General features: G+C 38.8%; 1 protein-coding gene across 1 annotated transcript; it reads left to right on the top strand.

Moving 5' to 3' along the window:
• Positions 1–6,799: 6,799 nt before the first annotated feature.
• LOC131159846 (putative multidrug resistance protein) lies at positions 6,800–7,961 on the top strand. Its single transcript, XM_058115032.1, has 2 exons — positions 6,800–7,004; positions 7,247–7,961. Exons 1-2 carry the CDS (start codon positions 6,850–6,852, stop codon positions 7,395–7,397), a joined length of 306 nt encoding a protein of 101 aa, XP_057971015.1. The 5' UTR covers positions 6,800–6,849; the 3' UTR covers positions 7,398–7,961.
• The last annotated feature ends 2,148 nt before the right edge of the window (positions 7,962–10,109 follow it).

Here is a 10,109-nt window from a genome sequence, read left to right as displayed (position 1 = left end):
TACAAAGGTGGCTGTACTATTCATTTGACGGCTTTGAAAAAGAGGCTTACAAAACCCCTATAAATAGGGAAGTGGTGGTGAAGGAAGGTATCCATCCCAAGCATCTCCAACTCCACCTTTAGAGAGAGATCAAGTGCTCTCCTACAACGTATCTCTGTTGTAGCCCGTGTTTCTAGTTTCTCATAATTTGAAAGAAGTTGTATCATTATTTTTCATAATGGATTCTTTCTACTTTTGCCCGTGATTTTTTTTTTCAATTTGTTTGGGGGTTTTCCATGTAAATCTTGGTGTCAATTCTTCTTTTCTAATTTCTTATTTTAACTGTGTGATACTGTTCCTACCAATTCAATTTCCTAACACATTGACCCCTGTGATTGTAGATATTTCATTCATTCTAGGATATTAATTTCCATTTTACAAACAGTATCATTTAATTATAATTATTTTTTATAATTATAAATATAGTTTCTCAAAATATTCACATGTTATCATAGGGAAGTTTCGTTCCTTTCTTTTTTCTTCTAGTGCAGAAATTTTTTTCCTTTCCTGCTGTCATTTTCTAGTTTGCAGACGGTGCAAACACGATCCTTCCTCTACCGCTTTGCCTCACGCACCTCTATTCGTCACCACTCTCGTTCCATCACCGTTCTTCCTCAGCGTGACCTGTTTTTGAATCTACGCCTCCTTCCTTGATGTTCTGTCTTGCCAATACTGTTGTAGCAAATCCTCTCTACAACCAGACTAATTCCCGGTAGCAGATCTGCGCGTTCCCAACGAACACCACCACCCTTGCATTTCCGTCGCCACTTGTTCCCATCATCGTTCTCGTCATACCCAATAGCTGCCACCTCCCTCGCATCCCCGTAATTGACCTCCGACGACATCATCCTCCGACATTGTCGTCTCTGACATTGTTCTACGCCAGACCATTCAGATGTCTCGACGATCTCAGATTCCCACCGTCGCATGTCCCTTTGCTCGCCGTTGTTGCTTCCATTCGACGCTTCATTGCTGATCTCTCCGACATCGACTTCTTTAGGCTCCGACCGACGGCCCTCTGCCACCTTCAACGCAATGCAGATCGGATCATCGTGCGGATCTTCTCTGTAGAGTTCTTTGGCGCTCGTCTGCGTCTCCATTCTCTTAATGGTCGGTGGCGCTCAACCGTGTTAGTTTCCTCAGTTCACGGTTCCTGTTTTAGTTTCTCCATCGCTCGTCTCTCAGTTCTCTCAGCTACCGTATCAATATCCTCAGATCTACACCAGTCTTACAATTCTCAAATCTCCTAATATTTTACTTGTACAAATGCTAAGGTCACTCGTGGGTGCACCAATTTTCACATAGTATTGAAGCACCTCCCCGTTAAGATTAAAACAAAAACAAAAACAAAAACAAAAACCAAAAAAAAAAAAAAAAACAAAGAAAAAAAAAAATCAAACCTTTTCTATTTGTCTCAATGACTGCCAATACTATAGGCACCGACAATTCTGATAATCCAAGTCATGTTTTTTATCTCAATAATTCCGATAATCCTGACATCGTCTTGGTTTCCGATCTCTTGACTGAAACCAATTACAATACATGGAGCCAATCCATGGTTATTGCACTTAGCACCAAGAACAAAGTTAACTTCATTGATGGTACCATATCCAAGCCCTCCACGACATCTTCTGTCGAGTATCGACAATGGAATCGTTGCAATAACATGGTAAAAACATGACTTCTTAACTCCCTTTCAAAAGAAATTTCTGCTTGCTCAAGATATCTGGATAGATTTGAAGGAGCGGTTTTCTCAAGTTAATGGTCCTAGGATGTACCATCTTGAACAAGAAATCCATAATCTTGTTCAAGGAAATACGTCTGTGGCCACCTATTTTACAAGGCTGAAATTGCTATGGGATGAACTGTCGTCTCTTCAGTCTAATCTTTTTAAGGGAGATGTTGCTCCATACCAACAATACCAGTGCACCATGAAGTTTCTTATGGGACTTAATGACTCCTATGGTGTGATTCGCGTCCAGATTCTATTGATGGATCCTTTGCCCATGATCAACCGCTTCTACAGTTTAGTCCTTCAAGAAGATTGTCAACTGAACATCCAAACTACTTCCCTTGTTGATGGGGTTGCATTAGTTGCAAAAGGTATTCTCCCTACACCAAAAGATGGTAAACTGTTCTGCAAGCCTAGACCAAAGTGCACTTACTATCACAAAGAAGGTCATACGCTTGATCACTGCTATTTCATCCATGGGTTCCCATCTAGACCCCGTAAAGCTAGTTCGGGTTCCAAGCCACGTGCACACCAGGTCTCTTTCGCTAACAACAATCCATCCACTAGTAGTCTTCCTTTTACTATGGATTAATGCCAATAACTTTTAGCCTTGCTCCACTCCTAGTCATCGCCTATGGAAAACCATATAGGTACTACTGAATCTTTATCAAGTATATTCTCCCATCATTCTTCTGAAAGTCTTTGGATTCTTGACAATGGAGCCACCGTTCACATGGTGCGCTCTCCCACTGACTTAACATATTCTATTCCTGTTTCTGGTCACACAGTATGACTCCCTGATGGTTCTCTTGCTATGGTAACACATATTGGATCCATTGTTTTCTCTTCTTCCCTTATTTTGAAAAATGTTCTTTGTGTTCCTTCCTTTCATTTCAACCTTATTTCTGTTTGCCTGTGATGTCAAAATCTCAATTGCTTAATGGCTTTTTCTGCACACCTGTGTTTTATTTAGGACCTACGCTCGATGAGGATGATTGGACAGGGCACTGAGAAGGATGGGTTGTACTACTTCTGCAAGTCATCTCTTGCAAGTTGTCAGGTGGCTACATCGAATTCCCAACTCTGGCATCGCCGACTCGGTCATTTATCCAATAAAGTCTTGTCTTTACTTTCACAACATATTTCAGACATTTGTTCTAATTTAGATCCATGTTCCATTTGCCCATTGGCTAAACAAATACGTCTTGAATTTCCTTCAAGTTCTATTTCTTCTACTGTACCTTTTCAATTAATACATGTTGACATTTGGGGGGGTTATAATGTTTCATCACTCACTAGGGCACAATTTTTCTTGACCATTGTTGATGATTACACTCGATGTAGTTGGGTTTATTTAATGCGTTATAAGTCAAAGACTCGTTCTCTTCTTCAAACATTTATTCGACTCGCCAAAAATCAATTTACCCATACAATCAAAATTGTTCGCAGTGATAATGGTTCTGAAATCAACATTCCATCATTTTACTCTGAAAAAGGCATTGTGCATCAAACTAGTTGCTTTTCCACTCCTCAACAAAATGAGGTTGCGGAACGTAAACATCATTATCTTTTAAATGTTGCCTGTGCTTTTCTATTTCATGCAAACATGCCCAAAGAATTTTGGGGTCATGCTTTTCTTAATTGCTACTTATTCGATCAACAGAACCCCTACTCTTCTATTGGGCGGGAAATCTCCCTATGAAAAACTCTACAACACCCGCCTAAATATCACAACTTTCGAGTATTTGGGTGTGTCTGTTATGCCTCCACTCACTTCCGCCACCCTTCTAAATTGGACCCTCGTGCCATTCGTTGTGCCTTCATTAGATATCCCTACGGACAAAAGAGTTATGCGTTATATGATCTTGCCACTCACAAAACCTATCTCTCGTGATGTGATCTTTCATGAGGATCAATTTCCATTTAGCCACACCCCTTTTGAAACATCCTATTATGTCTTACCGCAACCTCTTGACTCTCCATATCTCCTCTCCGCCAACCCTACCCAGACACCTCCTAGCTCACCTCCTCTTCATTCCCCTTCTCATGCTCCAATGGTCCCTGTTTGGCGATCCACATATGCAGTTCAGCCACCTGCCTACTTACGGGATTACCATGTTGACCAAGCACTCCCTTCTTGTCCTATCCCATCATCTGACTCGACGGCGGATTTCTTTAGGTACTCCTTATCCTCTTTTTGATTTTATTTCTTATGATTCCCTTTCTTCTGCACAACGTGCTTTCACCACTGCTATCTCCATTGCAAAAGAACTCCAATCTTTTTTGCAAGCCATGTAGGATCCCAAGTGGTGTATTGCCATGTGTGCTGAGATTGACGCCTTGGAAGCCAATCACACTTGAAATTTGACTCATTTTCCACCCCACAAATGACCCATTGGCTGAAAATGAGTGTACAAAATCAAACACAATCCTGATGGATCTGTAGAACGTTACAAGGCTCACCTTGTTGCCAAAGGGTACAACCAAAAGGAAAGGATTGATTACACTGAAACCTTTTCCCCTGTAGCCAAGATGGTCACTGATCACACTGTCCTTGCTCTTGCTGCTGCCCACAATTGGCACCTCTTTTAGCTTGATGTTAATAATGCATTTCTACATGGTGATCTTGATTAAGATGTCTACATGCATCTTCCTCCTGGTTTCGGACGAAAAGGGGAGACCAGAATCTGCAAGCTTACAAGTCTCTATACGGTTTCAAACAAACATCCAGGCAGTGGTATGCAAAATTATCTTTCATACTTATAAATGCCGGTTATAAGCAATCTAAAGTAGATTACTCTATGTTCGTCCGATCCCACGAAACAAGTTTCACTATCATATTGGTCTATGTAGACGATATTATTTTGGTAGGAAACAACTTGGAACAGATCAATGAGCTTAAGAAATACTTGAAATACTTTCTAGGGATAGAGGTGGTTCGCTCCAAAATTGGAATTTTCCTATCACAAAGGAAATATGCCTTGGAGATACTTGAGGAGACTGGTTTCCTTGGGGCTAAACCATGTAATCTACAAATGGAACCAAACTTGGCACTTAGTGAGACGGATGGAGAACTTATCTCGGATCCATCTTCATATCGAAGACTGGTTGGGAAACTAATATATTTGACCATCACTAGACCATATTTGGCATATGCATTGCACACATTGAGCCAATTCATGGATAAGCCTCGCATTTCCCACTTGGATGCAACACATCGGATTTTACGCTATCTCAAACAGTCATCTGGGGAAAGGAATTCTTTTGTCAGCTTCCAATGGTATTCAATTACATGCATTTTGTGATGCCGATTGGGTTTGATGCTGAGATACTTGACGATCTGTTATTGGGTACTGTATTTTACTAGGAAAATCATCGATCTCTTGGAAAACCAAGAAGCAAACAACAATTTCACTGTCCTTAGTTGAAGCAGAATACCGCTCTATGACGTCAACCTATTGTGAAATTACTTGGTTAAAGCAACTTTTGACAGATTTCTAGATAGCTCACCCACAACCAATCAAGCAGTATTGTGATAATAAAGCAGCTATTCACATTGCATCTAATCCAGTTTTCCATAAGCGAACAAAGCATATAGAGATCGATTGTCATCTTGTACAGAAGAAGATCCAAAACCAAGTTATTCAAACTATTCACATACCCACAAGTCAGCAGCCTGCGGATTTATTCATAAAAGCACTCGGACCCACACAATTCAACCATTTACTAAGCAAGATGAGTATGATTACTATCTACTCCAACTTGAGGGAGAGTGTTGAGGATCGCACAACTCATTTCACCGAAACTTCCCAAATATAGCTGCATTGACCCCTATGATTGTAGATATTTCATTCATTGTAGGATATTAGTTTCCATTATACATACGGTATCATTTAATTGTAATTATTCTTTATAATTATAAATATAATATTTACACCCACGTTAATGTGTGGTGGTTTCTCAAAATATTCACACATTGGATGCATACTTTTTCAAACAATTCCATATGTGATAGAGTTAGCTTGTTTTATTCTTAGGTTTGGTTTTATATGAAATATTACTATGTATTTATATTTAATGATATTATAATATCAATATTAATTTTTAGATTTATGTGATATATTATATATAATATTATATTAATATTGTTTTTTTTTGTATTTATGTACTTATTATATTATATATAGTGTTACATTGTAATATATGTGTGCCTACTATATGTTTTTCTATACTATATCATTATTTACATTCTATTATTATATATTTATAATTAATGATAATAAATATTTAATTTAATTTAATTTATTTTTAAGATTAGAAATAGCATATAATAAATCAATAACCAAATCACAAGTATATGACAATGTTTAACATTACTATGTATAATAAAAATATTAATGATGATTTAATGTTTATACTATAATATATTATAATATTTTATATTTTAATAATGATATCGTAATATTAATATTTTTTAAATGTATGCCCTATATACTATATTATATTAATATAAATTATCATATTATAATAAATATTTTTTAAAATTTAATTTCAAAGTAAAAGTCAAGAATTAAAATATAGGCAAAAGAGAAAATGTCATTTTGAAATGAAAATTAGAATAGGATTACCGTCAAGTAAATGTTATAAATGGAAATCATTCATTCTAATTTTAATTACTAAAGTTAATTTCCAATTACAAAATACCACGCCAAGTTACTTAATAAAATTAGTTTTTATAATTTTAATTGTAAAAATTAAATTGCTAGTTAATTGAAGACATTTTTTAAACTTCCTACCACGCCTGAGTTAATAAAATTAATTTTTATAATTTTAATTGTAAAAATTAAATTGCTAGTTAATTGAAGATATTTTTTAAATATCCTTTGAAATAGAACACAAAATTTTCGCTTTTTTTTTTTTCTTTTTTCATTTTATTTTAATTTTAAAATAATATATTAAATAATGTAAAAATATTTCCCAAAATAATTTGACGTAATCTCATTAGACCAGATTTAAAGGGTTAGGAGACGTGCCAAGCAAATCTCCTTAACCATCCAGCGAGAGGGGAGGGGTTGAGGATGGGGTTGGCCAAAGGCCTCGCCATTGGAAGCAACGGCGTCACCTTCGCGATTTCGTCGTTCTTGTGCTACTACGGCAGCAGATTGGTGATGTACCACGGCGCCCAAGGAGGAACCATCTTTGCAGTCGGCGCTGCCAATACCCTCGGCGGACTGTAATTTTTTCCGTTCCCTTTAGTGACTCTGTTTTTAAGTTCTTTCATTCTTCAGTCTTAATTGCTGCCACACTGAGATCATGGCCACTGGCGGGATGAATTAAAAATTTTCAATTACTAAATTTGACTAGAATATTATACTAGAACAAAAATTTAATTGGAAAATAAGCCGTATCTAAGCTGAGTGCGCTGATCATTGAAATCAAATCTTCCGTGTTTTTTTTTTTATTGATGATGAACAGGGCTCTGGGTCAAGGTCTATCCAATCTGAAGTACTTCTCGGAGGTCACTTCCGGCGGAGACCGTATAATGGGGGTGATAAACAGACTAGCTGAGATCGATTCCGACGACACCCGCGGCGAGATTTTACCGGACGTTTCAGGGGAAGTGTAGTTCAAGAATGTCGACTTCGCGTACCCATCTAGGCCGGAAACCACGATTTTCAATGGCTTCAACTTAGAGATCCCGGTGGGGAAGACGGTGGCCCTGGTCGGCGAAGTGGGTCAGGGAAATCGACGGCGATCGCGCTGTTGCAGAGGTTCTACGACGCACTTGCCGGGGAGATCTTGTTCGACTGCGTGAACGTAGAGAAGGTTCAGTTAAAGTGGCTAAGGTGGCAGATGGAGTTGGTGAGCCAAGAATCGGGGCTTTTTGCAACCACCACTAGAGAGGACATACTTTTCGGGAGAGAGGACGCCGGAACAGAGGAGGGGTGGTTGCGGCGGCGAAAGTCTCGAACGCCCATAACTTCATCTGTCAGTTGCCACAGGGTTATGAAACCCAGGCACTTTCTCTCTCCTCACTCCATGTTGCCCCACTGACTCCCATGTCCTGTTTTATTTCGAGGCAAATCTTGTTAAGTGGTCCAACCAGATTTGTTTGATACGTGTCTATGTTTTAATTACCTAATCCTTCAAATTTAATTTCGTTCAATCAAACGACGACATTATAGAGTTATTCTGAGTAATATTTTTTTAAATAAAATATTATTTAATATATTATTTTAAAATAAAAATAAAATAAAAAAAACTCCAAAATTTCTCACCCCCACACCTGAAAAGGCAAAAAAGCTCAACATGACCGCCCTCCACTATCCCAATTAGGCCTGGTGTCACGGACCCCTAAAATGGGACTCAAGTAAGGGTTGTGTGACACTCGTTGAGAGCTCTCCCTCGACAAGTCAGCCAACTCTCACACGTTCAAGCCTGCAAGCACGAGCACCAGGTGAGTCTCAATACTCAAGAAAAACAAGGAACAATAGGATTTCACATAAGCAATATATTCTTATACACCGAATAAGATTATAACAATCAGAGATATCATAATCCAAAGCAACAGAACACCACAATGAAAAAGAACTACTTGTATTATTCATCTACAAGAGAATCATCATACAAGTGATAACACAGATATTCATATATTCATTCTAAATCCCTGAAGAATACAATTATAGCAGAGTATCTCACTCCCTCATTTTCCCCATTACATTGTCACACCCTAACACCTGGCAAAATGGGTCATGACCCGTTGGGTCACTCGGATCCGCTCGTTTAAAACGGGTTCGGGTTTGAAGAAGTTAACCCGTATAATATTTGGGCGGGTCACGGGTTAACCCGTTTATAAACGGGTTCTCCGGGTTTGGGCGGGTGACCCGTTATTTTGGATCCTTAAGTCCAGATTTTCAATTTTCCAGGCGCCAGCTTCAGTCACTCACGCTGCACAGCCTGCACTGCAGTCACGAGCACGACTTCACACACACGGCACATGCCTTCGGCCGCCCTTTAGCCTTTAGGCTTCACGCTTCAGATCAGGCTTCAGCAATTCTCAGTAGTGTAGACAGTAGGCCTGGCAAGAGTCTCAATCAACACAAAAAAACCCTAAGGGCTCTAAGTCTCTAACCCACGCGGCCACGCCACGGCTCTCGAGTCTCAACTCTCAAGCTCTCAGCCTCTCCTGACTCCTAACTCTCCTCTCCTCCTCCTCTGGATCTGGTGCGCTGCAACGTGCCGGACGGCCCCGACACCTGTCCTCTCCTGGGTCTCCTCTCCTCTCCTCTGGTGTGCTGCTACTTGCCGGACCTGCCGGTGCTGTGAGTAGCTCGAGTCGTCGCCTCCAGGTCTCCTCCAGGCTCCACGGAACCCAGCGACTGTCAGCCATCCCCAGCTGCACCGACGAACAGACCACTTGACTCCAGAGGTGAGTTGCAGAGGTGAGTCGAAATTTTTTATTTTTTAGGGTCTCTATATGTTAGACTGTTACTACCTTACTGATTTATTGGCTTGTTGCCTTGCCTGTTGGGTTTCATGGATGATGCCATGAAGGATTTGTGATGAATAAATAGGTTTTTGATGAATAAATAGTACTGTTAGTACATAAATAAATAGTAGATAAATAAAATAAATTAAGAAAACAAGAAGGATCCCTACCATGTTCAGCAGTTAAGTAGAATAAAAATAAAGTAATTACAAAAGAAATTTTTATAATAATGTTTTTTGTGTTTCCCCTATAGAAAATAAAAAAATAATTTGTTGTCACACACACACACACCCAATAACAGATTTGTGTTTATTTTTTAAATATTTCATTATTTTGTTTATTTTACTATTTTCGGAGTCTTAACAGTTTTTCTTTGTTAGGGAATTAGTCTGGTGCGAAAGCCCAAGACACCCAACGTATCCAAAAAATTATTCTTTGTTAGGGATAATACAAATTGCAAATAATGGACACCATAAACTTGGATTTTGATGATGAGTGTAATATTACTCCATCTTCAGATAAATTTGAAAAGAACAGTTCTTCTATCAATGATGGCACTAGCAAAAAGAGACAACATAGAAAGACATCAGCTGCTTGGGATGAATTCTATTTGTTACCTATAGATGTTGATAGAAAACAAAAGGCAAAATGTTAAAAATGTGGGGCTGAATATGTTGCTAATGCTTCAACTCATGGGACGGCAAATTTAAGATGCCACATTAATAATTGTCCATTACGTGATAATTATGATGTGAAGCAGATGCATATGGATTATGGAACCAAACTTCATGCGAAAAAAATTGAGCAAGATGTTTATCGTGAGAAGATGGCAATTGCCGTAATGAAACA

This window comes from Malania oleifera, chromosome 7 (genome assembly GCF_029873635.1).
Source record: "Malania oleifera isolate guangnan ecotype guangnan chromosome 7, ASM2987363v1, whole genome shotgun sequence".
Taxonomy (NCBI): domain Eukaryota; kingdom Viridiplantae; phylum Streptophyta; class Magnoliopsida; order Santalales; family Ximeniaceae; genus Malania; species Malania oleifera.
The sequence above is the reverse complement of the archived record's forward strand: the minus strand, read 5'-3'. Positions and strand labels throughout refer to the sequence as shown.